At 34.8% G+C, this 27,896-nt stretch overlaps 4 protein-coding genes across 7 annotated transcripts; 2 read left to right on the plus strand and 2 right to left on the minus strand.

Moving 5' to 3' along the window:
* Positions 1-555: 555 nt before the first annotated feature.
* Positions 556-5,542, plus strand: LOC110728218 (elongator complex protein 5-like). Its single transcript, XM_021907881.1, has 9 exons — positions 556-832; positions 918-1,010; positions 1,632-1,795; positions 2,388-2,434; positions 3,083-3,152; positions 4,410-4,618; positions 4,759-4,848; positions 5,037-5,112; positions 5,239-5,542. Exons 1-9 carry the CDS (start codon positions 666-668, stop codon positions 5,427-5,429), a joined length of 1,107 nt encoding a protein of 368 aa, XP_021763573.1. The 5' UTR covers positions 556-665; the 3' UTR covers positions 5,430-5,542.
* Positions 5,543-6,347: 805 nt separating this feature from the next.
* Positions 6,348-11,085, minus strand: LOC110728219. Its single transcript, XM_021907882.1, has 10 exons — positions 10,646-11,085; positions 9,719-9,811; positions 8,109-8,193; positions 7,789-7,910; positions 7,662-7,686; positions 7,489-7,572; positions 7,336-7,365; positions 7,150-7,255; positions 6,955-7,058; positions 6,348-6,557 (listed from the first exon to the last, which is right to left on the minus strand). Exons 1-9 carry the CDS (start codon positions 10,739-10,741, stop codon positions 6,995-6,997), a joined length of 705 nt encoding a protein of 234 aa, XP_021763574.1. The 5' UTR covers positions 10,742-11,085; the 3' UTR covers positions 6,348-6,557; positions 6,955-6,994.
* A 1,483-nt stretch (positions 11,086-12,568) lies between these two features.
* LOC110728220 lies at positions 12,569-15,210 on the minus strand. Its single transcript, XM_021907883.1, has 5 exons — positions 14,934-15,210; positions 13,861-14,029; positions 13,227-13,310; positions 12,938-13,141; positions 12,569-12,817 (listed from the first exon to the last, which is right to left on the minus strand). The coding sequence occupies exons 1-5, from the start codon at positions 14,979-14,981 to the stop codon at positions 12,729-12,731; spliced, it is 594 nt and encodes a 197-aa protein (XP_021763575.1). The 5' UTR covers positions 14,982-15,210; the 3' UTR covers positions 12,569-12,728.
* Positions 15,211-19,095: 3,885 nt separating this feature from the next.
* Positions 19,096-21,123, plus strand: LOC110728221. Of its 4 annotated transcripts, none has more exons than XM_021907888.1 (2): positions 19,096-20,410; positions 20,673-21,123. In XM_021907888.1, the coding sequence occupies exons 1-2, from the start codon at positions 19,789-19,791 to the stop codon at positions 20,681-20,683; spliced, it is 633 nt and encodes a 210-aa protein (XP_021763580.1). In that variant the 5' UTR covers positions 19,096-19,788; the 3' UTR covers positions 20,684-21,123. The 4 variants fall into 4 exon arrangements, with proteins under 4 accessions (XP_021763580.1, XP_021763578.1, XP_021763579.1 ...); XM_021907886.1 differs by having other exon boundaries at positions 20,950-21,123; XM_021907887.1 differs by having other exon boundaries at positions 20,959-21,123.
* The last annotated feature ends 6,773 nt before the right edge of the window (positions 21,124-27,896 follow it).

Here is a 27,896-nt window from a genome sequence, read left to right on the forward strand (position 1 = left end):
TGTTTGGTCATCACTTATCAATAGGAAAATTGATGGAGAGTTCAATTTACCTAGGATACAATATGTAAGTAATTTTTTCATTTTGTCGGAAGTTAAATATTTTAAACTAATGTCTTAATGCGACAATGCCAACTAGTTAGTTCTTTCAAATTTCTGTTTCCCCACTTAGTATTGGGTTTAGTTCGTTTCATCATGAGTTCACTCGTAACCCACCCAATACATAAAATTTCATAAATTGATATGCCAAGTATCATATACTTGTATGCAATTTTTAAAAATTTACCTTTAAAATTCAAAACTCTAGATGTGAAAAAACTAATAAATTATATATGTACGTATCATTGTGAATTCGAACTCATACAATAATTTCTCTTATTTTCTAGACATTATGTATTTCATGCATCACTTACCTGATTTTCAAACATCCAAACTAATTTTAGCTGTAAATTGAGCTTAAACAAGTCCTCATTAGCCATTATTATAACATTGGGCTCGTATTTGTGATTTTAAAGTCACAAGTACATAGTATAAATAAAAATGAAACGACGACGTATAGCCAGCAAGCATAACCAACCAATCGTCAACCAAAAATCAAAATCGAAAAGAGGTCAAAACCCCAAATTGCAAAATCTAGGGTTTTAGAGTGAGCTTCATCATCGTCAACAATGGCGGAAGCAACCTGCAGAGTTCTTCGAGACGGAGCATTAGAGGGAGAATTAGCTCCAGCTCTCACTATCAAAGACTCCATTCTCTCTCCTCTAGCCTTTCATGTCTTCGATTACGTTCTCTCTCAGCTTTCTTCCTTCATTTTGGCGGGAAAATCACAATCCAGGTTACAACCCTAACGACGCCGTTTCATTCTTTTTTTCTCCAATATATTAAAATTTACTTTAATTTTGTGTTTAATTTGTTTACAGAGGTATGGTGATCGTCGCATTTGCTCGAAGCCCGTCGTATTATATTGATTTGCTGAAGAGCAGTGGAATCGATGGCGTTTCTTTGGATAAATGGCATGTATTTACTTTCCGCTATTTTTGTTTGTTTTTGAAGTTAATATTTCTTTATTATATTTTTAAATGAGTGAATATATTGATGGTAAATGGTGCAGATGTTATGGTAATATATTTGGATTTGAATTATCTTGTATTCTGGGTTTTATGTTTTTTTTTCACAAATTTACATGATATGATCATAAACTAAGGAAATGAGGCCGTAGTATTGTTTTAGTTTGTAACATATAGAAGTACATGTTGAGACTTTCAAATCAGAAAGTTGTAACCTTTCTTAAGATAGTGATGGTTTACGATTGGATTTTGCGACAGACTTGGTTGAGTGTTGAGGAGAGCGTGAGAGTGGTTCGATCATTATAGAAGGCTCTTCTTGTATATCATGCCCTATCCTTACGAGTGATTGAGGAGTTGTGACATGTGATAACTATTTCCAACCTGGGAATATTTTACAATGTATTCACCTACTTTGGATGTGTAGTTTTTTGAATTTCCAGTTTTCCTTAGTTTATTATCTTTTTTTCATGGTTTTACATAATCAGTCAAGAAAATGTACCTTACCTAGCCAAGGTCTACTCTTGGTTATGATGTGCAATATTCTGACTTTGGGAAATTCTTGTGTAGGGTTCGGATACTAGATTGTTATAATGATCCACTTGGTTGGAAGCATAGGCTTAAGGAAAGTGGGCGGATTGGCAGTTCTCCAGATTCTTCGTTTGGGGTGACAGTTTTCAGGGATGTAAGAAATTTGGAGAAATTGCTTTCTGGGATTCTTGAGTTGGGAAAAGGTATAGCTTCGCATTGTGCTCTTATTTCTCATATTAATAAAGCTGAGATCGATAAGTATAGTTGACGATTGTGCATAAACAAGTGGCTAGAGATATGCCTTAGGCTTTGTTCTACCCAAGTTATTTTTGCTGAAAAAAAAAACTTTGTTTTGCTTAACTTACTATAGCTCAACTTAACTTTTTGTGCTGCCGAACTTTTTCTTACTTCAAACTATTTTTAGTGAGGTTTTCTTAATGAGGAACTCAACTTATTTTTGTCCAAACTTATATGGAGAAAGAGCATTATTATTGGCAGTTCAGAATTTTGGTTAAACTTATAAAATCCTATGATGTTTTTATCTAACTGTTGCAATCAACTGTGAAATCTCATGTGTGTGTGTGTGTGTGTGTGTGAGAGAGAGAGAGAGAGAGAGAGAGAATCAAAAGTTTTAGCTGACAAATTGGCGTCTTTGTGGTATGGAAAGAGAGTTGATTATTTTTTATGGTTATGTACCATTCAGGCAAGTGATATTAATGTGAATATTTGCTAGCTTTAGCCAGTGGTAGATAAATGAAAGACTGTTCTGTAACATTCTACATGTTTGTGCCACAGGAATTGTTGGACAAGGAAAGGATCAATATTGCATAGCAATAGACTCGGTAATATTTTGTTTCTGCTCTCCTCTCCCTAAAAAAACTAGATACTATACGATTTTTTTTGTTTTTTGCCTTTTAGATTTAAGAATATAAGTTGCTACTAGCTATAAATTGTTTTGGCAAGCACTGAATTGAAATGTTCACCGTTCATACAAACACATGAAGTATACTATGTTTCTTGATAATTTATTGTGCCTGTGATGTGAAAACATTTTTGGCAGTACGTGGCATAATATATTCTCTTGATTTGTATTCATATCTATTGAAACTTCAGATATTGAAGTATAAGCAATAAGCTAGAGTTGTGGTTGTTCAACCTGATTGTATGGTTTCAGTGTCAATTTAAGCTTGAGTAATATGACACGCAATTGGTCAAAGTGATATAACTTCCTAAAGGCTCCAAAATATTTGATGTGCTCTACGCAAACAGCCTCCCATTCATCACTCATATAGCATATTATGTGAATATTTGTTTTCTATTTCGTCCTGCCTTTTTTTTTTTTTTTTTTTTTTGGAATATTCACGTCACAGATTTCCATATTAAAATGCCTGATGCATCAGTCTTTTATAATGTATCATATTATAATCTGTGTATGTAAATAGTTTCTATATATTGTCTTCTTTCTAACAGGTATTTTAATATTTTCCCAGGCAACTGAGTTACTAAGAGATGTCCCATTGTCATCTGTTGCGAGTCTTCTTAGTAATATTCGCTGTCATGGTATGTTTCTCCATCTAGATTGAATATTTTGCTTCTTTATGATGCATAAGATGTTAAACTAAATGTGTGCAACTTATTGTATATGTTAATCAGTGTATAGAATACGTTATGCAATGATTCCCTTCTTAAAATGAGAGGGTATCAATTACATTTTGCCTTTTCCTTGTTGCAGCTGGCCTAAGACATGTATGCCTATTGTTTTGATAACAGAAGGCTTTGCCTAGGTGTGCAACAGTTCATCATTATATTATCACTTGTCTGGTCTGCCTGCTTTGGCTAATTGGGCAATATGTTCAGCAACTTTTTATCTGACATGGATTCCATTTAGAACTATGGGGTCTATGAACATAAGTACTCCCACCCCAAATTTTACTAGTTTGGATATTTGTGTTGATTCTACACTTGTTCAAACCCTCAAAAGATTGGGGTTTCTTATGTAGTCCTGAAATCCTTATATCTCATCCTTCAATCCTTGCTTAAAAAGCATAATGTAACTATGAACACCCCCCTAAAAGAGTAGCTTGACTTTGCACATTGCTTATACTCTACCAAGATGTTATTTTGGTGTAGTAGACGGTCTGCCTGCTTTGTGATATGATTTTCTCTGCAAAAAGAAAGAAGAAAGTACAACATATTTACGATATTGGAAGAGGACTTCTTTTACAGAATAAATCAGTCCAACACTATTGTTTTACAGTTTTGATTGGAAACATTATTTTATTTGTTGGGCCCTAGGGTTATTAGTTAGGTCTAATACAAGCTAACAACTAGGTTTATCAAAGATTTTTGCACATTCTTGTGTTGCCATTATGCTTTGATTTTCCATTATTCTTATGGCCACGGAATTTGTTTCTCTGTGTATACCATCATGCTTTGATTTTCTATTACTGTTATGGCCACGGAAATTTTTTCTCCATAATCTATTTGTACAGTTTGTTTGTTGCAAAGTTTTGTCCATGAATCTCAGCTCTACTGTTCTAATGGGATATGGCATTTTTCCCTTTGACCTCTCATTCATGTTCTATTATGTGGAATCAAGCAGAACATTGAAGCACACAGTTAGCTGCTCTAGTTTACAGCTTATAGTCCAAATTTCCTACTGTTAGAATGTTTCCTGCCATTTTGAAGAGTGATAGTCTTTTAAGTTGGTTATACCAATGATCTCATTGCAAAAACTAATTTGTTCATGGATCATGTTCATCATGATCTTCTGTGGAGTATGCTATATGACCTCTTATTGCATCTGTGATGATTCAGGACAAGTTTCCAGTACCTTTTGGCTGTTGCATTCAGATATTCATCACGCAAGTACAATTGCTGCTCTTGAGTATACGTCTTCTATCGTGGCTAGTGTGGAAGGCTCGACTCAACTTAAAAATGGACAACAAGGCCTGCTTGAACAGAATCTTAGGAGAGCAAAGTTAAGGGTGCGCCTCAAGCGCAGAAATGGAAGAGTTAGATTGATGGTATTCTCTTCTTTTTTTATTTATTTATTTTGAGAAAGATGGTATTCTTTTTTTATGATAAATGCTACTTGCCTACTTCGTTATAGTTACTGGATTCAGTGGTCCAGATCTCCTTTGCTGATACATTTAACTTTGTTCAGTCTGAAGAATTTCATGTTGATCAATCAGGAATTACTTTCAAGTCAATTTCTTCCGAAGAGGAGTCAATGGCACAGACACTAGTACCAAAGGTTAGTAATCTGCGCATACACAATAGCATTATTTTTCTTCTTGTACTCCACAATTCCCATGGCAAAAGACTGTAAAAAAAAAAACCCTGTCATCTAATTTACCTGGACTAAATGAACTTATTGGTTGAACACTTGAACATAACTTGTGCCTATTTTCATATTCCTAATTTCAATTTTAATCTCTGCAGGTGCAATTTAATCTAGATCTGTCAGAGAAAGAGCAAATTGATCGCTCAAAAGTAATTCTTCCTTTTGAACACCAAGGTACTGATGCATCTGAATGCAAAAGGCTGTTTTGGTTATATCTGAGCTTCTTTATATTAAAACACCAAAGACAGTCATTATGGTATCTGTGACATTTGATGATGTCTTTTGTTGTTACTTCTTCAGAAGCAGATAAAGCAAACCAAATTTATGATGGCCGGCGATCTCTCATGGAGTCGCAAAATGGGATGGCAACTGAAGCTGAGAAAACAGGAGTTACTGAAAAATCTTCCAGAGGTGAGATAGTCTATCTCCGTGATTCAGATGATGAAAGACCAGACTCTGATGAGGATCCTGATGATGACTTAGATATATAGCTTTGTTCTGTAAAATTATTGAGCCTTACACAAATTTCTAAAAGGCTTTATTTTGTAACCCGACACGACTTGTTTGGTCTTCACAGTAAAAAAAAGGTCCATATTCTTATCAATTTTACCATCTTAATTACATTTGAGTATATAATTTGGAATATGTATATTTAGAATCAAGAAATATTCCAAGTCAAAATTCAAATGGAGAATACCAGGAAGAAAAAACCAGCTGAAGAATGAAACTCTCTAAACGTGCATCATATCGTGCGAATTTGTCTCCCTTTTTTTTGTAATATTTTTTTGACACTTCATTGAATCTTACATTCATACACTACAATATAAGTTCATTTTTTAATAATCCCATAAGAGGAAAACTTTATATTAAGACAATTAAAAATTCTTGACAAATTATAACTTGAACATTTATTTCTGAAGTTACTTAGTTTGCACTCTAGAATATTTGCATGGTACCGTATAACTATATACTACCTCCGTTTCATATTTTTTGCAACTTTGAATATTTTATATCTCACAAATAATACCCCAAAGTTGTAAAAAATATGAATATAAGGTTGATTTCATCCTGTCATCCGTGCTCCCGATTGTTATACAGCCTTTTTGCATAGGTGTTTGCCGTGTAGGGTGGGTAATTGGACAGACCGGGGTTGTGTGCGTGTATTGTTCTAAATAACCTAATAATATCTTGTTATGTATAAGTGCGTGAGGGAGTGGAGTCGATATACTCTGAAATCCATCCCCATAGCGCATTGACACAACCTTCGCTTCAGTTAGTAGCAGCATGATGCTGTTGCTGTGATAAAATGTGTTTCAAACTGCAGTAATGTCAGCAGTAATCATTAAAAGTTCTATAGTCATTTGGCAACACCGTTGCAATCAGAAACATCTCAAATATACAAAGTGCTATTTAGAAGAAAAAATAACTCCAATAAATTGTTTTCCATGGTCAGTAGTATGTCTAGATTGTCTACAACAATAGGTTCATTCTGTCTAAATGTACAAGCCACCCTTGGTATGTAGATAGCAAAAATTACGGCGAAAGAATGAAGAAATTCTATTCATCCACGACGTCAGCTGAAACTAGAAATTCAATCCCGGAGCGTAATATGCAAAATCCTGCGAAAACAAGGGTCATGGCTACTGTCAATAAATCACGAGGAAGAACATGTTTTCTGTCTGTTGAGTTGCGGTAATAACTGATGGCAATTGGCCAATTGCAAATTTGCAATGCATTTCTGTGTAATTTTGCAAAGAAAGTAAAAAAAATTACAATTCTATAGTAATGCAGATCCATCCCCAAGTATGTTTTTATGCTTAAATAATTCATTAATGCTCAATGCCGCTTTTAAAGTGGCACAAAACGCCTACATGGGAATAGGGTTGCATAACCATAGACACTATAGAAATTTCCTAACTTAGTAGTTACTACACACAAATGTACTACCATTCCCACCATTCATTACTGATTAGAAAAGGAGCCGCTTTTAACAATCGTTCAGGCAATGAAATGCACCTTGGAAAGTATGTTCAGAGAAGCATTGTTGTACTCATGGTCATGACAGGATGACAAGGCCCAAATACATGGCTCCACAGAGACATGCAAAGGATATAATTCCCCTGCAAGAAAAAATTTCAAGATGAAAAAAAATTATTGTCAAATTCAAAAACAAATAGGTGTGATTGCATTTATTTCTTCCCAAAAACTCACCAAATAAACCCCCATGCAAACCCATTGCATGGGCAAGGGCAAACCTCAGCAAACTTCTCAGCATCACTAGAGTTTACTCTTCGAGATATTAGATCATCATAGATATCTACATCATAGCATAAAATTCAGAACTTTAACTGAAAATCATGCAAGCAGAGATTTCTGGATAAGGATAAACGAATTTACCATAAACTGAGAATAAACTGTTCATCACCCCTGCAAAAACGAAACATGCTTTTAGTGACTCATGCAAAATCTCTTGTTGAGATTTTATGGAATTAAAGATAGTGCTAACACGTACGTATTATCAAATGGAAAAGAAGGATTGTAAGCACATACCAATAAAAAGGATGACATACCGGAGGATATGTATATCCGTTTTTTCTTGCAAGATCCAAATTACAGCAAGAAAAACAATAAATCCTGTATTGTCATCATCAAGTGTTAAGTAAATTAACACAACAAATAATTAGAAAGGAAAACTGAGGATTAGATTTAGTACAAAGACTCACCAATACAAAGTCCTCGAAGTGTCCACTGTTTGTTACCAAGCAAATTTTTAAAAAGTCAGATCTATCTAAGACAAAATTGGAGCTAAATGATGGTACCATGATGTAAAATCAATCATAAATCCCTTACATTCTTTGCAATGAATAGCACAACGATCAGAGCTACACCAAGACAGCCAGCAGCGATTCTTGCTGTAAGAAGATTTGTGGAGGCAAGCACCAAAAGCATTCCCCAGAATGAAGAGCCGAGATCTAAATGTGTAAGATGCATTGGATGTGTGAGTGCCCAAATGATATGATAAGATGAAGCTCTAAATAAGCAGATCAAGAAGTAAAAGGTGAACGTGAAGCATAACATGAAAGCAAGAATCCTCAGATAGGCTTGATTGATCAAGGAGCAGGAAAAGTAAAATACATGGCATTAAATAGAAACATTAGACAGGAAATTACATCCAGCAGGTAAGATCAGCCAATATGCACCGCCACGCGTTCGTGTCAAACCTCCCTCATTTGCATGAACCTCAATTCCCTCCACCTAGAGATTAGCATAGAACAAGCAATCATAATCATTAATCAGGAATTGACCTGAAGTACCTTTGATCGATAATTTCTCTTGAGTTTATAATTTCTGAGTAACATGGAATTGTAATACGTAGTAGAAAATTTAAAACAAATTCCAATGTATAGTTCAGCATAATCTTATTAAACCTGGGTCAAAATTCAGTCAGAATACTGTCTATTAATTACGTGGGATGGAAGCTAAAATCTAAGCATTAAGCTGCTTAAGCACAAAGACACAGGTGAATTATTATGAAAATTTTAAAATGTCATGGTCCAAAATACGGCAGCAATTGTTGAACTGCATAGATTACAGTTGGTGCAAATGAACTGCAGATGAATAGACACATAAACAAGGTAACACGCCATACCATTAGCCCCTAATCGAATGCCACCCAATTCCTAGGAGACAGATATCTTTACCTGTATAACTAAAAATTTTACTCTGTAGCTTGTAGGTTGTAGCTTTACCCTTATGGCTCTACTGTTCCCAACAAGAATCTTGATCTAGAAGATGGTTGACTGACGTCCTACTTCACTAAGAACTTGGAGACCTACTTGTCATTATGCTATGATCAACCTAAGTATTTGAACAAAGTTATTCATAAGCAAATGTATCAATTTCTATTTGCAATGCTCTGATGTGTTTGACTTGTACATTCCACTCAATATCCTCTCCACCTTCCCAAGGCCGCTTTTACGAAAAACGCAACCATAAACAGGTTAATTAACATTTTTTCTTAAAAGTGCATACTGTTCAGTCTGTAATATAATTTCAAACACTGTAATACAATATTGCCTTAGGAGTTCTGTTTGTTGAATGTTGCTGAATCTCATATCTTAACTTCACACTATCTACTCGTGCTAGGAGCCTAGGAAGTTCTCTAAGATCTGTGTAGGTAAGCTAGAGCCATGGAGACTTCAGTTTAAGCTTGTTTTATGTTCATTATAACAATATATACAGTTAAATGTTGGGCTGGCTTGTTCTCTAGAGTTGAAACAAATCGGACTTGATATTGACGTATTCAAGTGTATGGAACTTGGCTCGTTTTCATTTCATGAAAATTTTAATGCCTCAGGAATAGAGAGGAGGAGGAGAGGGGGGGGGGGGGGGGGGGGAAGAGATGTGCCTCCTAAAAAGATGGTTTGCAACATTTACAATTTTTGCACCCTATATTCTGATTGTTTTAAGGACACTCCTGATCCATTTCATGAACTTGACCTAATGAACTGATTGTCTAATTCATAAGAAATGGCTCCAGACATTACTTTCTACGATTTGCTCTTTGCAATGCAAAATTAATTAACTAATCTGAGAAATAATTTGTAAATTTCGAAAAAATGGTCTTCAGTCAATTCACCTTTCTACATACCAGAAGGGGGGGACAGGCATTGGAGGAGGTGTAGGGGCTTAGCCAAGTGTCACGGTTATCCTGTCTATTCTCTATAGCTAAACAAAACTTGTGAATAAAGTTGCAAAAAGAAAGCAAGAAATAACTTACCGAACCACAAGTAAAACATGCTATAGCATGACTGACTTCATGCAGAAAGACGGTAATGAGCTTAAATGGTGTCAGCAAAAATGTCCTCCATAGCTGTCAATCAAGAGAGAACTTATGTCACTCAGCAGATTAATCAAGTAAGTCATGAAAATCAACTAACACGTCGAGTATAATAAGATCATACAAGTCTAAACAATAAAGATTAAAAATATTCAAGCAGTTATATTGTTCAACTATCCTAGCAAACTTTCAGGTAGTTCAACACTTCAGCTAAAACATGTTGACCTTAGCTACATTACTGCCCCAATGATACTAATTACAAAATCATCTGCGAAGAATGCCCGTGCTCAATTTCATGTTTATAGCCATTTGAGCAATGTTGGCAATTTTGGCATCACTACTCATTATAAGCCATTGAGTTCATATCAGTAATTGAAAATATTAGAAGAAACCCTAATGCAGAATGTGAGTAAATAAGCACATACTAAAACTATGACTAATTCTCATAGTAATTGAGTATCATCAACACTCAAATTACAAACTTAACAACTTAAATTTGCTGTAAATCAAACTTTACTCTACCATGCATTATCAAGTAATTCCCCTAAGCTGCAAGCTGAAAGTGCAAAATTGATCCAAAATCTATTATATTACCATAATTCTATGACATCAAATAGTTCTTCTACAATAATCAAGAGTAAATTCAAGTGGATAACTAGTAAAATTAGGATCCTGTTAACCCATAAAAACCCAGAAAATACATTACTGATAAAACCCAAGATTCAAAGTTGCATATAAATGTACAATCAAAATAGATCAAAGGGAAAGTTATAAACTTTATTTTCTGGGTTTCATGAAAAATTATGAAGAAAATTAAAGGGCATAAATCATCAAGAAATTAAAGGGCATCAGTAAAAAGAAACAAACCGCAAGAATAACAACTGTGAAGATGCCAATGGTGATCATAAAATTTCTTTGATCATGATTACAGCAACCCTTCAGCTCCCAATTTGGTTGATTCATCTTTCTTTCTCTACAACTTTATCTCTCTAAAACTTCAAAAAAATTAGCAAAAAGGAAGAAAAAGCTTTAAACTTTCCTTTCTTCTTGCTTTGTGTTTGGTGGAAAAGGTCAAACCCAGAAAGGCCAATTACGTTTCAGAATTTTTTTTGAATTTGAATTTAATGTTTTTAATTAATTAATCTGGAAGAAACAAAAAAATAAGACAGTGGATGAATCAAATTTGCAGTTACAGAATTTGTTTAGTTGTTGAATTTGACCTGTTATTAACCGCGTCAGGTACCAACTTCTCAAGAAAGGTAGCCTAGTTGCCTAGTTGGCTCTTTCTGTATGAAACTCATTGAATTTACGAGTATTAATTTGGGCTTTAAAATTCCAAAATGTCATTCAGTGTCAATTCTTTCAAATGATATTCAATTAATGTATTCACATGATTTCCCTTGTTCATAATTTAATCGTTCCTAGTTTGATTTTTTTTTTTTTTTTATAAATAATAACACATGAATGAGTTGGTCATGTCGATAAAATATTCTTGGATTTGAAAATGCTCATCAGAGGCTAAATGAAATATTTTATTTCATGAAATTGAACCATTTTTTTTGAGATTCTCGATGTCCATATATCAAGCAATGATGAAGGATGCATCCAAAAGTCATAAAACTTATTTTTTGGAATCATAAACGTCTATTAATCAGTCACAAAAAAGGTTCATGTTGGTATTCAAAGTGACGGCAAATTTATCTATAATGAGCTATATTGATAGGTAAGGATCAAAGTGGATTTTCTTAAACACTCAAGTTGTCTTTGGGAGCTTATAAGGTTCTGAATTGATGAGGCACCTAGAATGTTGATATGGTGATGAAGGTAATGAGGCCCCAAGCCCCCAAGATAAGAGTCTTGTTTCACCTACTAAAAAAAGTGTCCATAGATATGCATATGATATTATGATTGATGATTATAACAAATTTGACAATGATTGTTACTAGAACATTAGATTTGTAAATCAAGTGCAACTCCAACCATTTAATATTGCTGGCCACGCCTATTATTGCACAAAGTTATCCACAAGTATTGTAAAGACTTGTGACTCATACTCGTAATAAAGTTCAAGTCTAGCCAATTTCTCGCTATTGCACAAGTTCTCTCTACATGAATCATAAAATAACATGTTGTAATCATTTTTGTTATTTTATATATTACACGAGCTTAAAGGATATATAAATATACGCCTACAAATGAAAAGGTTATTTTGAGAACCTAAACAATAATCTTTATATGGTTTATAAAACAAAACAATAACAAGGCTAATATGGATGTTGTTTTATAGTAATCGGATAAAGATTATGATATAACGCAAGATCTATCACTATCGACAACAACTTTACACTTGTGCTCGAACGTATAAACATTTTGAGTTTTTCTTGAATCTCATACTCTTCCATGAAGATCGCAACTTTACTTTCACAAAAACTACATAGAATCTCACCACTTTTCCCTCTTATCAGATAATGAAAATGTGGCAAATAATTAGGGACTGGAGATTTTTGGTGAGATGATCAAATGAGCGAATAGACACTTGTGGGTACTTCATTTTGTCGAAATCATGGGCCATTAAGAAAGTGGGCCAAATGGCCAACAGGTGGACATTGGTCTTTAGGAGAAGTCCATTACCCTAATTGGGCCCTACATCATGAGGCATGTTCGGGCAATTATATAAAGCTATATAGAGAATAACAGTCGGATAATAAAGTTTCCCTTTTCTTTCATTCTTTCTTTTTTAAAAAAAAATAATAATAATAATAATAATAAACTTGCAAAATTACATACAAATTCATGCAAAGAAATCATATGATTATTACCATGTAATCTGGCACAAATTAGTATATAAACTTGAAAACCCAGGTATCAAAATAGAACTGTTCGTTTAACATTATGTACAACCTATATATATATCAAGGAATCAAAACAGAAAATTAAGTATAATGCACAATTAGACTTGCGTGAATTCTAGTGCGTTGGTATCTGGATCTCTAGTGAAAATTGCAGGTCTTCCAGATCGACTGAGGGTATATGGTATACCTGCCAGATTGAATACTTACAATTAGTAAAATTATTTCCCTTGATCATGGCAGAGGCTAAAACTCTAAAATATTATTTAAGCCGTTCATTCCTGAACCGATAGGGAAAATATATATCTACCTGCTCGGTCAAGGATATCCTTAAGCTTAGACACATCCCGAATGGCAATACAAGTATGACGATCACGACCACCATGTTCAGGCCTCCCAGTTGATGGGTCAGGATTTGGAAGCTCCATCAAATGAATCATCTCCGAGCCAACCCACAACCATGCACCCCTATAGGGAAGCTTGTCATGTGGCCTTGCCTCATTTATCTCCAGACCTGCCAAGATACGGGTGTATTAAAGCATTGAAATGAAAATGAGACATAAAAAAATGTGTCCTTGCAAACATAGCAATATACATACCTAGTATGTTCTGGTAAAAATCAAGTGATCTTTCAAGGTTTTCACAAAGAATGCCAACATGGTGCATACCAACTACTCCAAAATCTGTATCAATAGCTCCAACTCAGTACAGATGAGGCAACACCAATAAAGAAAACTGTTTAAGATACTACAGCAAACAAGAGGCGATTCGATTTGATTTACAAAGCGCCTCATCTGTTTATGACACAGTTTGAAGCAAAGGAAATTATTTGTTGATAGACAAACAAAGTTTTGAAAGAAATGAGAATGGGGAAGTGCCAATTCGCTTCCTCATCACCCAAAGGGAAAAAGAATAACAAAGAAAAATCAAGCTCGACAATTCCATAATATTGAGGTTTAACAGGCTAGAGCTATCATGAACTTTACTGAATAAGTAACCGCAAAATTCAAACCTATGGTTTTATTCTCTATACTTACTTTGTAAGAAGCACACATTTTCAATATAAAATCATGAAGGAAGAGGATAAAGAACATAATTTTGAATTGTAGTGTCTGATAAACTTTGAACCTACACTTTTTCAGCCATGTGTGCCTGCATGCTTATATTTGACAACACCTACTGGACTATATTGTATATATTCAACTATCTGTGCATGCTAGTAGGAAGACATACCATCCTTTTCATCAACCCCATGGGCATCCTTTTGAATAACATCGTTTTCAATTGAAGTAGCTCTTGATACTGAACATTTCCCGTAGCCTCTATCCCTTCTTAAGATAGATGGGCTTGAAGTTGATACAGATAAGGTAGTGAGTGGAATTTTCTCACCGTGATATATAATCTGATATGGAGATAATCGACAATAAGCAAATAAACACATAAATTAAGAGGAAGTTTTAATTCCTCAGAAAAGCCGAAACATCATTAGACAGATCCATAAATGAAAATATTTTTCTCGGAAACATTTACAATCCTTGAACGAAAGGACAACATTTGTACATTTAAAAGTAGGAGAAATCACAGGAAACCATTTCGATATTAATCATTCTTAACTCTTCCCTTGCTTGGTTATGAAATTTTCAAGATCATTGCGCATTTGTGATGAATTAATGACATTCTACACTAGTCGAATTCAGCTTGGGAATCCAAACTTGGCAATTTTGATAGCATGGAAAAACCGGAAATTTGCCGTGTTAGTTGGAGTAAATTGATATGGGATGACTTCTAAGATGTTTTCCAAACTCGAACGACCATCGTGCTACTAATTATCTAAAGTTGCAAAGGTTTAAAGTTTGGTGTTGGGCCAAAGTTTGTTTCACTAAGTATATTTTCCAAAATAACTATCACTGGTAAGTTTACAACCATTGATTCTGGAAATTAAATCCTAAATAACCTTAATTAATCACATTCTGAAAAACCTTCCCAGTATCAAATAATTCCGCAACAAAATTCATAAACATGAGTAAACCCAGAAATTAGAATATCACAATCACTAACCCCAACCAAGCAATTATACATAACTGGAACAATTGGATTCATCAATTAGGGTTTATAATTATAATTTCAAGCTTATAAATTTTCAGCAACTAGATAAAAATTAGTAGAAACTTTAAAAAACCCAGAATTTAATCCATCAATTCTTCTCAGAATCGCAAGAAAGCAATAAACATTTGCACAAAATACACTCAATTAGCGCAACACAAAAATGATCATAAATATTACTATGAGTTAGATTAGAGTATTACCTTGTTTGGAAGTGGAAAAGTGGGAGATGAAGTCAGAAAATATGCCATTGACAAACAATAAGCACAATTGCAGAAACAATGTTTTTGATCTTTGATGTTGTATTTCTATTAAGGATAGAAATCGAAAGATGAATGCTGATAAAGTTGTAACCATGCAATAGTCAAGTGAACTTCGAACATCCAACATGTTTGTGGCGGAGATGTGGTGTAACAATGAAACGCACCAAAACCACGGGATACTCCATGGACCTAAACAATACTCCCTCCGTTTTAGAATAATCGCAACACTACTTCTTTCAAGTGGAGTTAATAATATATAATTGCAACATTTTTTTTCTAATTTAATAAGGATCCATTATTATTTTATTTCCACTAATTATATACCATGAGAAGTTTTTTCCCTTACTAATTGCATAAAAATTGTGCAAAAGTGTTTGTTTGACACTATGGAAATTAGTATTTTTTAAGAAATAACTTTCTATGCATTGAGAGTGAGAGATAGCTCAAGTGGTTAGAGCTCCCTCCCAGTTTCATGTGATCTTAATATCGATTCTCATCACTCGCCCTTGTGGCTCTTTAAACAACAAAAAAAAAAACAAAAAAAAAAAAAAAATCCTATGCATTGTAAACTGTAGGAATTCACTCAACTAGGGAAGGCTTGATGAGTATTTCCCATTACATTCCCCTTGGAAATTTCATTTCCTAGAAAATTTCGAACCAAACACAATATATTTTATATATTGCTTAGGAATTTTCATTTCTAAGAGAAATATCTTCCAACTAAACAAGCACTAATTATATTTGGCAAAAGCTAATGAACGCCTCGAGGGCGTTGGATAAGCTAACTAAAAGTAGACTTATTAAATTAAAATGAACATTAATTACACCGATCGACGCGTGATTTTGACATGTATTCCCAAATTAATACTACTTTAGGAAATATTTTAAATGTTTATCCAACGCTCCGGAAGCGTTCGTTAGCAAGATCCATTATATTTTATATTATAAAATTCATCCAATGATCCATAGTCCATACCTTATACATTTCCTAAAATTATGTGCAATCTCTACTGTTGCGATTATTGCGAAATGAATAGAACAATCTTTATGCGGTTATTTCATTTTGTCGAAGTCATGGGCCATTAAAAAAGTGGGCCAAATGGCCAACAGATGGACATTGATCTTAAGGAAAAGTCCATTATCCAAATTGGGCCCTACATCACGAGGCATGTTCGGGCAATTATATAAAAGCTAAATAGAGAGTAACAATCGGATAATAAAGTTTCCCTTTTCATTCCTTTTCTTTTTTTCTTTCTTTTTTTTTTTCCAATTTTTTTAAATTTAAAAAAAAAAAAAAAAATTGCTTTTAGTAATTTGGACTTTCATGGCTGTACTCTGCAAAAGTTGGTGGATTCCTCTTTTATGTCGAGATTGACAATTATATTTGACACTACAACCTAACAAGAGTGAAACAAAGATAACCAACAACGATCAATTTTGCCAGCGTATTATTTGGACTTGTTTTGCCTCTCTTTTATGTATGGTACACTTTGTAGGGTAATTCAGGCAAACTCAGGTCCGACTTGTATATAGTTTGGTCGATTCTCAAGTATAACACTTCGCAAATATACTTCAATTGTAATAGGTAAAAGTTGATCCGACATGATAACTTGACAATGTAATGTGAGTTTATTTGCATTAGTATTAGAATTTGTCGATCTTTAATTCTTTATCTACACCGTAATAACTATCTGTATCTACACAGATCATATTTGTGTAGCAATAAGCAAAATTACTAAGATTATTTCTCTTTGGAAATTATCTTTTTGATCATCAGCATTACTTCAATCATATGTTCAACATGTGATTTAGGCCATATCACATCCAAAAATTTTGCCCTAAACATAGCCAAATGTTGATCATGAGCTCCTAATTATTGTTGCTATTTATATGTCACAAGATACTTGGAAGTGTATTGATAAACTGGCTATAGGCCAAAAAAAAAAAAAAAAAAAAAAAAAGAGGCTCGACTTAATTGTGGCTTGAATTAGATTGGTTGGCCCATATATAATACTAAATATTTCAAGCTAATCTATCCTCGGCTCAAGCTCGAAATTGTGGACTAGATTTGTTTAGGCACAACTTATTGATAAACTCTAATTTAGACACAATTCTCATATTTTTCTCATATTTTTCTATAGAGAACTATAAACAATATATTAAAAAAAGTTATTTGCTCTTTTTTCATTAATTGATTAACGTTACACGTCAATTGCAACCTCGTTAATTGAGAAATTAAATATCACAAATATTTACAAATTATATCTACATCATTGTCTTTGGGTTCTTTCCGCACAAAAAGCTGAAAATGAAAGCGATTTCTTTTGTCAAATTACTATTTAGTAGTGCAATTATCTTCTTTGTCTTTTTATTGATTCTTCTAGTAACTCCATGGCTCCACAACTCCATGTTCATAATTCATACACGAAGATATGGCAGCTTAGTACTTTAGTAGCGTAGAAGGCAGGATATTAGTCAAGCCTTCACATTTATGTTTTTGACGGTAAAATGATGAAAGATTCACCGACATCACATTCATTTCAAGTCTTCATTTATAGTGGACTAATGTATATGCGCTCCTCTTATTAGTTGCTTCAAGTTTGATTTTATACTTTTAAAATCGGGGAGAATAAATTACTGAAATAAGTGTAATTATCAGACTGATGTACCAATTGGTGCTTTAAAGACATTTAAGAATTTGTCATGCGATTACTTGTATTAGGTTTGATATTCAATTCCCTTTTTCATTTACCTTTCCAAACTAATTTATTTGGGCTAATTCTAGAGGTGAACATTGTTTTCTCTTTAGCTTAAATTTTCTGACCTAAAATTATTATTTTTTATTAAAATTTATTTTTACTAACTATCTATTCCCTTCGTTCCTTAGCTTAATGATAGTCCCTTATGAGCAATTTTCACGGGAATTAATAAACATAAATAAGTAGTTTAAGTACATTGGAAAGATAAATTTACACTAGGTATGCAAAAAAGTGGAGAGAGAAAGTAATAAAAGTACATAGAAAAACAAAATTTACATGAAAGTTAAATTTGCACAAATGTTGTTGCAAATTGGAGGGAATTTTGGTAAAAAATTAATATTAATGGTACTTGAAAAAAGCAAATGAGACTATCATTTTGGGACTTAAAATTGACCATAAAGAACTATCAATAAGAGACGGAGGGAATATTATATTTGTTTTTAATGATTATTGTAAACTAATGTTTCCTGCAATTTCTCTAAATAAGTTGAAGAAAAAAGAGGTCAAAGTGTACGTTACTTAAACAAATCATTATACTTTAAATACACGTAAAGTGCATTAATGATCAAGTTGTTGACAACATAAAACAGCCAAAAAAGTCTTGGAGCTCACCTCTCAACTAGATTAGTAAATGAGTTAGAGAAATCAACTTGTATTTATATGTTGGATTAAGGGATCGAGATTTTGATTGAAATTGTTTGTAAGTTGTTGTACTTAATATAAATATCATTTTTCGCAAATCACTATGCATGGCCCATTTGTGTAAAACTCATCCCTACTTGTTTCAATTTTTTTTAAAAAAATTATTTTAAGAAAAGATAGAGCGGACATGTTATTAAGGAAAATTTGTTAATTACAGTCATTTAAAGTTTGTATTTTGCAAATTACAGCTATTTTTTTTTTTTTTGCAAATTACAGTCCAAAAGTACTAATAAATTATAAATTGCAACCTAATTCATTTATTTCATCGATTTGCGTGTTAAAAACTATTTCATTAAGGTTTTAGGGGTCATTTTAACTCTTATGGGTCCAAAATGAGCTCGAAATTGACAAAAGATTATCATAAGGGCCTCGTTTTCACGGAAAAAAATAGTTGCATACAAATTGATACATTCTTGATACGCAAAACGAGGCACTTACGTTAATGGAATATTTTTTCGACACGCAAATCGATGAAAAATTGAATTGAGTTGCAATTTACAATTTATTAGTACTTTTGGGCTGCAATTTGTAATTTTTTTTTAAATGGCTGTAATTTATAAAATACAAACTTTAAACGGCAGCAATTAACAAATTTTCCTTTTATTAAAGAATAAGTGCTCTATCAAACATTCTAACTACGGAGTATAATATTTGGTTAGACCATTTTGATAGAGTATAAAACATAACCCTAGGCTTGACCACCAGCTTAACATATCCCCGAACTTCAACCATCAACTTAACATTTTGGTTGAGATGATATGGTCCTTTAACACATTTAGCATTTTAGAATCATGATTTTTATTTTTATTTTTTTGTTAAATTTATAATTACATAGTACGACAAATAAAATCTTATCAGCCCGCCTTTTACAAGAATTTATATTCATTAAATTAGATCAAGTTTCGCCAAAGTGATAAAACTTTAAGCAAATTACCTCTATATCACAAACAAATTTACTAGTATGCCCCACTTGCTACACCTATAATCAAACCTTACTCATACCAAAATGAAATTATTAGCCAATAATCATCTTCAATTCACCAACTCCTTTTAACACTTTCTCTCTCTTTATTCGTGCTGGTCATTAACTTCTCCTATAAAAAAATTCCAAGTCTCATTTATTTTACAAAGTCCAAGTCTTCCTTAGACTCTTGGTAATAGCCAATCTTCTTGCTTCCCAACTAACACATTTTCCAATACAATTCATTTTCCAATACAATTCAAAAACTCAGAAAAATTCAAATACCAAAAAACTCCATTTTTCAGCCATAAAAAAACCTCATTCTTTACATCATCCCCTGTTTTTCATCATCACCAAAAACAAAAATTTAAAAATGGCGGTTGAATTATATACAGAAAGTCCTTCAAGTAGAGAAATGAGTCCTAGAATTTCATTCTCTCATGATCTTAAAAACTCAGAAATTGTTCCAATTGAACCCTTAAAATCATCTCTTCTTGATTACGATTTCGACTTTTGTGTCACTCGAAAAAGCTCTGATCAAGAACCTACATTAGCCGATGAATTATTTGCAAATGGGATAATTCTTCCAATTCAAATCAAGAAAAAAAATATACCCACAATTTTAAAATCAAAATCATTCTCTCCATCTTCTTCTTCATCATCTTCATCGTTGTATTCAGCATTCTTGCCACCATTGCCGCCGTCCTCTGTTTTAAACAACGGCGGCGAAAGCGAAAAGGAAACAGAGGAAAAACAGAGCAACAACAACAATTCTGGCAAATCAACATTTTGGACATTCAAAAGAAGCAAAAGTTTGAATTGTGGGAGTATTTATAAAAGAGGATTATGTCCTTTACCTCTTTTATCAAGAAGTAAATCAACTGGGTCTTCAACAAGTGCTAAAAGATCATTGATTTCGAAAGAAGAAAAACAGTGTTATTTGAAGAATTCAAGCTCCAGTAATCATCAAAAACCTCCATTGAAGAAGAATTTTGGTGGGTCTTCGTTTAATTCTGGTGTAATTCATGTAAGCCCTGTTCTTAATGTTCCAACTGGCAAAGTTTTTGGGTTGGGCTCTATTTTTTCTACTGGCAAAGATAGAAGCAAGAAGAAATAAATTTCAATCTTTAATTTTTTAATTTTATTTTTTATGATTAGTTGATTGAGTTGCTTGATATTTCTTCTAATTAGATTTTTAATTTATTTTTTTATTAAATTTAGCTGGTGTGATATGGTGGTTAAAATTAAATTATATAGCATGTGATTAGGTATTAGAAAGGGAGGGTAAAGAAATAGAGATTAGGGATGTGAAGATATCCCACATGGAATGGAGTAAAAGACAGGTAACTAATTTGCTTCTATTTTTGGATTTATATTTTTTTACCCTTTTTTTGGTTTGTTATATACTTATATTTATCTTTGTTAATAAAATGGGAGAAAATACAAGTACGAGTATTTGAATTTTTTTTTATCCTTTTGATTTGTTTTCTAACTTGGTCTTTTTTTTTGTCATGTCTTGTTATTGTGGTACGAGACCTAAAAGGTTGGAGTAACAACTAACAAGTGCAACTACTGTATTTGTAAAGAGTTCTCTTGTGCTGCGGTTTGAAGTTGGTTGTGTAACAAATACTGTAAAATGCTTAAGTACGAGTGTGTTTTACTTGTGTATATAAAAAATTTCAGAGTAAGAGTAAGGCTGTGTTTAGTTCATATTAAGTTGAATTTTATTGATCTGATTTTCAAATTTGATCAAAATATACAAAGTATCAACTTAAATTAGTTGAACTGTAGGAACATAGCCTAACAATTATGAAATTTTGTAAACCTTCAATTATACAATTATGGGACTGAAAATGCATGTCCTGATGCACTCGATCTTACCATAAATGTATAAGAGTATATAATCGATCTCAAGCGTTGTCCAAGGAATTTATTTAGCTAGTTTGTTTAACACGTGAAAGATAGAAAATTATTCAATCTTGAAAGGCATAATATAGTGATCTTCAGTTTCACTTCTCACTTCTTTTAATCCGACTTTATTAGATAATGACTTGGGGAAAAATGAATTAGCATATATTGATTGTCTCTATCTTCCAACTCTTTCTATAATCGGTCCCTCATTACATCACATTATGCACAACACTGTGAAGAATGCGTGCTCCTTTGGGAAATGTCTATAATCTAACTATTCTAAATCTAACCAGCTATTTGAGCCTTCTCCCTCTTCTGACCTTACTCTGTTACGCATGCAACAAAAATAAATACAAGTACATCCATAAATCTAGACATGTAAAAGTCGGGTCGAGTTTAGTTCAACTTTTACTCATGTTAAATTATTATGATTGTACAAGTCAAAAAATGGATTGTGTTTCTGTCAAGTCAGATCAGGTCGGACAATATTTAAGGCTTCTATATACGGAGTATGTGTATTATAAGATTGTTTTAAGTCAATATAAGCTATATTTAATTATTTCGTATTAAACATGTATGAAAGGCGAGTGTGATCAATTTCATCCAGATCATATTCAATTACTATGCCAGTATACATGTTTTAGGTTTTTAGTACAGAAATTTTCAATTTAATACTATACGAAGTAGAAAATTTTTGGAATCAAATGGGAACAGTTTTATCTATCTATATTTTCTAGAAGTAAGTTGTAATGCAAAACAAGATAAAGCAATTCATTTTAAAACTTTTACAAAAGCAAATATTCAAAGTGAAGCATGGGCTTGTAACTTTCTTGGCAATATTCCTTCAGAAATTATTCTCATCTTACAAGAAGCTTAGCTTTAATTTGATTTTAGTGCACTTTTTTTTTTTTTTTTTATATATACCATTAAATATAATTTTCAGCAAAGAAAACCAATTATTCTTATAAAGTAAACCTTAAAACACCTAACATTATTCCTCTCAATAATAGAAATGAAAGTAATTATTGTTGTGCGACAGCGGAAGCAAAGGTCGAAAACAAACAAGAAAACAATAAAGAAATTCAATGCAAACAATAAGAACAACACCAAGAATTTACGTGGTTCACTATCGATGTGATAGCTACGTCCACGGGCACCGAGATCGAATGATTTCACTATAAACTGCAAAGATTACAAAGATGATTCTTGTATTTCTCAAGAACGGCTCTCACTCTGTCTCTCTTAACCCTAATACTGATATTAGGGAGGTTTTATATTAATCCCTAATTAAAAGATACTTGGGCAAAAAGATAATAAAATAAGATAACCTAAAACCGCAAAATCCGCGTTCCGTATTTTTCCTTCTCCGCCCGGTCAGACCGGGCAAGGTCTGCCCGATCGGGCGCGAGAAGAAAACTCCATACGAATGCTTCAACGTATCCAACCCCCACCGCCCGGTCAGACCGGGCAAGGTCTGCCCGATCGGGCGAAGGCTCGCCCGGTCGGGCGAAGGCTCGCCCGGTCGGGCGCGAGAGCAGCTTCTTCAACGAATTTGCCAGGCACCTCTTCTTCTTCCGCCCGGTCAGACCGGGCAATGTCCGCCCGATCGGCGGACAAAGCTACGAAGTACGAGTCACCTAATATACTTATCAACAATCTCCACCTTGACGAGAACTCGTAGTCAGCAAACAACCCCATCAAGACATAGTGAAAAAACATCTCAAGCCAAACCCGATGCAGGACTCATGCATAAGCCATACATCCCGATAAGTCTTCAACCAAGACCCATCACATACTCGTCTCCAAGTATAACAACTCATAATGCTCCACCTGCATCACAAGCCCCGGGCAAGCTCCACCTTAAGGCCAACACACCTACACCAGGAGCTCCCCAACTTCGCCCCTCAGGGCCTACTACATCACGTAGTAATCAATATTTAGCAAGTCTAAGCAATGTTTAAACTTGCTAAACGGAACAGGCTTAGTGAAGAAATCAGCCGGGTTGTCAGCAGTCCCAATCTTCTTCACCTTAATCCTCTTGTCAGTACGTAAGAAATGATACCTGACATCAATGTGCTTCGTCCGATCATGGTGTACTTGATCTTTAGCTAAGCAAATCGCACTTAGACTATCACAATACACTGTAGCAAAATCCTGTGCAATACCCAGTTCACCTACTAGGCCTTTGAGCCAAATAGACTCCTTAGCTGCAGAAGTTAGAGCCATATACTCAGCTTCAGTAGTTGACAACGTAACTGATGACTGCAATGTAGACTTCCAACTAACCACAGAACCACCCAAAGTGAACACATAACCAGTCACAGACCTCCTGGTATCCACATCAGCTGCATAATCAGAATCACTGTACCCAGTGACCAAGCATTCCTTACCATTCCCGTACACAAGACCAATATCAGCTGTCCCTCTCAGGTAGCGAAAAATCCTTTTCACCCCTTGCCAGTGTTCCCTCCCAGGTCGAGCCATAAACCTGCTTACAACACTAACAGCATGCGCAATATCCGGCCTAGTACAGACCATAGCATACATCAAACAACCAACCGCGTTTGCATATGGAACTCTAGACATATAAGACAACTCCTCCTCTGATTGAGGTGACATAGACAAAGACAACTTACAACTAACAGTAGTTGGCGTACTTATAGGCTTCGATTTTTCCATCCCAAAACGAGACAAAATCTTTTCAATGTAGCTTTTCTGAGTCAAGAAAAGCTTACCTCTAGCCCGATCCCTGTAGATCTCCATACCCAAAATCTTCCTAGCTGCACCCAAGTCTTTCATGTCAAACTCCGAGTTAAGCATCTCCTTTAATCTAGCAATATCAGATTTATTCTTTGTGGCAACCAACATGTCATCAACATATAACAAAAGATAAATCATGGAACCATTATCCAGCTTACTATGATACACACAGCAATCATATGAATTCCTGTCAAAACCTTGTGAAACCATAAAAGAATCAAACCTTTTGTACCACTGTCGGGGGGATTGCTTAAGTCCATACAATGACTTTAGCAATCTGCAGGCATAGTGTTCCTTTCCAGGAACTTCGAATCCTTCGGGCTGCTTCATCAGAATCTCCTCCTCCAAATCGCCATGAAGGAAAGCCGTTTTAACATCCAACTGCTCCAGCTCAAGATCAAAATGTGCTACAATTGACAATAACACACGGATAGAAGTATGTCGAATCACAGGTGAGAATATCTCAACAAAGTCAACCCCTTCTACCTGACTGAACCCCTTAGCAACTAGCCTAGCCTTAAAACGTATTTGCTCAGTTTCCGACAACCCTTCTTTCTTCTTGTAAATCCATTTACAACCCACAAGCTTCCTCCCTTCCGGTACCTTTACCAGTTCCCACACTCTGTTCTTGTAAAGAGACTGCATCTCTTCACCCATTGCGGCAAGCCATTGCGCAGACTCACTACAACTAATTGCTTGTTTATATGTGGCAGGTTCAAATGACTCTACATCATCAGCTACACTCAATGCATAACCTGTCATCGCATCAACACAGCAATTTCTTCCCTCCATCTCTTCAATCAATCTAACAGGCTTCTTGATAACTCGTTTAGGCATCTCAAGAATGGTGTCAGGTTGACTAGATGACCCCTGATTAGATTGCTCCACCTCATCCCCAGAGTTAGAATGAGTAGGAGTAATCTCAGGTTCAGGAGTACCCGGCACTGGAACATCAGCATCATCATCAATATATTGTACCCGAGGTAAATCAGCAATGGTAGACTGATGTACCTCAAGTACCCCATCTGTCTGTAATAAATTGTCTCCTTCCCTTCTCAAATCTGAAATCTCTGCATTTTTAATTGAATACATGGTGTTTTCATCGAAAGTAACATCCCTACTAAGAATGACCCGACCCTCCGAAGGTGAAAAAATTCTAAACCCCTTCACACCATCCCCGTACCCAACAAAACACCCCTTCTTGGCTCGTGGATCCAGCTTACCCTCAATAACATGATAATAAGCAACACAACCAAAAATCTTCAAATTCGAAAAATTAGGCAACTTACCACTCCAGATCTCAAACGGAATCTTGGAATCAATTCCAGAATGAGGACCCCTATTAATGACATAACAAGCTGTTAACACAGCTTCACTCCAGTACCTCCTCCCAAGCCCTGCATTAGAGAGCATGCATCGGACTCTCTCTAGCAGTGTCTGATTAACCCGTTCTGCTACACCGTTCTGCTGTGGTGTCTTCCTGACAGTATGATGCCGACCTATACCCTCATCTGCACAGAACTGATTAAACTCGTCTTTGCAAAACTCTAGCCCATTGTCCGTTCGTAGCTTCTTGATCTTCCTTCCTTGTCGATTTTCCACCAAAGCTTTCCATTGCTTGAAAACTTTGAAGGCCTCATCCTTTGACTTAAGCAACCTAAGCCATGTGTATCGGGACTTGTCATCAAACAAATGACACAAAATAGTGGTAACCTCCCATACCTTCAACTCTAGATGGACCCCAGCAATCTGAATGGATGTAATCGAGCACTGCATCAGTAATGTGAGCACCCTTGCTGAACTTTGACCTGTGTTTCTTACCAAACACACAATGCTCACAAAATTCAAGGTTGGCAACCTTGACCCCGGATAGAAGACCCCTCTTGGACAATAGCTGCATCCCCTTCTCCCCCATATGACCAAGCCTCATGTGCCAAATCTTAGTCATCTCCTGGTGAGATACAGATGCGCAAACCGCAGAACTAGGCAGTGTAACACCCTCAAAAACATAGAGGGTGTTCCTTTTGATACCCTTAAGTACCAACTCCGAACCTCTGAAAATACACAACTCCCCATCTGAAAACACACCATTGTACCCCAAGTCATCCAGGGTACCCAATGAAATCAGATTCTTTCCTAAAGCAGGAACATGCCGTACATTAGTCAAAGTTAACCTCCGCCCATCAACAGTCCTCAACCTCATGGAACCAATACCTGTGACCTTACATGGAGCATTGTTACCGACTATAACCATGCCCCCATTGCGAGGTTCATATGTATCAAACCAATCTCGACGTGGACACATATGGAACGAACACCCTGAATCTAGAACCCAGTTATCAGATAAATCATCAGACCTAGCATAACTGACTAATGCTAAATCTTCCTCTGAATTATAGCTCTCATTCGGTTTCTCTTCAACTACAGCAGCCTGGGACTTGTTTTTCCTCACCGGACAATTATTCCTAAAGTGACCCGGTTCTTTACAGTAATAACATGTTTTAGTAGTAGTTTTACTAGATCCATCCTTGCCGTTTCCAGCACCCGACCCAGCATTGTTCCCCTTGTTAAACCCCTTATTCTTTTTAGACTTTCCGGACTTAACAAACAACCCACTACCATTATCCCCATTATCACTCGTAGCTTTCATTCTGAGTTCCCTAGTATGAAGTGCTGCCTTCACTTCTTCTAAGGTTATAGAATCCTTACCAACAACAAAAGACTCTACAAAATTCTCAAAGCTAGACGGTAGAGATACAAGTAAAATCAACGCAGCATCCTCATCATCAATTTTAACATCTAAATTACGTAAATCAAGCAAAATAGAGTTAAGTTTTTCTAGATGTTCCCGTAAGGAAGTACCTGACTGCATCCGGAGGCTAAACAACCGCTGTTTCAGTAATAATTTGTTGGTCAACGACTTAGTCATATACAATGACTCCAGCTTCAGCCACAATCCAGCCGCCGTTTCCTGATCAGCAACCTCCGTGATGATTTGATCATCAAGACTAAGTAATATGGTAGAGTGTGCCTTCTCTTCCATAACTTCTAACTGCGAGTCAGTCGGTCCGTCTCCTGACTCCGAAGTAGTACTCTTTGGAGCCAACGGACGCCATATCTGCTGTTGTTTTAACAGAGCCTTCATCTTAATTTGCCATAGCCCGAAACTATTTTTCCCGGTAAACTTCTCAATTCTTATTGTTGAATCTCCTGCCATTGTTATCTTCAAGAAACTCTCCAAGGATTGAACCTGAGCTCTTGATACCAATTGTTGTGCGACCTTTGCTTCCGCTGTCGCACAACAATTATATTATTGTTCGATAATTAATTAAAGTGAGTTGTTGACTAAATTATTATTTACATACGAGTACAAGTAGAAGAATATTATTGGCGGTACGAAAAATATACTTCTGTAAAAGCTTGCCACATGACAGTGTGCAAAAATTGGTCTGAACTCTAAAGCAAAGCAATCCTCTGAACAATCAAAAGTCAACCAAATCATAAAATTCTATGCACCATACAAATTTGTAGACAGAGCAAAATGCATAAGTATTATATATTTTTATATATATATATATACTCCTTTTAATTTGTATCCTAAAGATTATTGTCCCATTCAATTTTTTTTATTAGGTCAAATTATAAAAAACTCTTCATATAAAATCTCTGTAATCAATGAGATTTATTATAGTCACTTAGCTTGAGATTTTCTTTGTTTTAATTGTATGATAATTTTAAGTCTATGAAATTAGGACTATATAAATTCTAAGACATGTTTTAAAAACAATAAAATATTAAATAAAACAATCT

This window comes from Chenopodium quinoa, unplaced genomic scaffold, assembly GCF_001683475.1.
Source record: "Chenopodium quinoa cultivar QQ74 unplaced genomic scaffold, ASM168347v1, whole genome shotgun sequence".
Taxonomy (NCBI): Eukaryota; Viridiplantae; Streptophyta; class Magnoliopsida; order Caryophyllales; family Amaranthaceae; genus Chenopodium; species Chenopodium quinoa.

Coding starts and splice junctions, on each gene's coding strand:
- LOC110728218 (XM_021907881.1), top strand. CDS start 666: ATGGCGGAAGCAACCTGCAGAGTTCTTCGAGACGGAGCATTAGAGGGA. Junction 2,435..3,082: donor ATTGCATAGCAATAGACTCG/GTAATATTTTGT, acceptor ATATTTTCCCAG/GCAACTGAGTTACTAAGAGA. Junction 4,849..5,036: donor CACAGACACTAGTACCAAAG/GTTAGTAATCTG, acceptor TAATCTCTGCAG/GTGCAATTTAATCTAGATCT.
- LOC110728219 (XM_021907882.1), bottom strand. CDS start 10,741: ATGAATCAACCAAATTGGGAGCTGAAGGGTTGCTGTAATCATGATCAA. Junction 7,366..7,488: donor GTATGTCATCCTTTTTATTG/GTATGTGCTTAC, acceptor TCGTTTTTGCAG/GGGTGATGAACAGTTTATTC. Junction 7,059..7,149: donor TTTGCATGGGGGTTTATTTG/GTGAGTTTTTGG, acceptor TTTTTCTTGCAG/GGGAATTATATCCTTTGCAT.
- LOC110728220 (XM_021907883.1), bottom strand. CDS start 14,981: ATGGCATATTTTCTGACTTCATCTCCCACTTTTCCACTTCCAAACAAG. Junction 13,311..13,860: donor TGGGGTTGATGAAAAGGATG/GTATGTCTTCCT, acceptor CTATTGATACAG/ATTTTGGAGTAGTTGGTATG. Junction 13,142..13,226: donor TTTTTACCAGAACATACTAG/GTATGTATATTG, acceptor GTATCTTGGCAG/GTCTGGAGATAAATGAGGCA.
- LOC110728221 (XM_021907885.1), top strand. CDS start 19,789: ATGGCGGTTGAATTATATACAGAAAGTCCTTCAAGTAGAGAAATGAGT.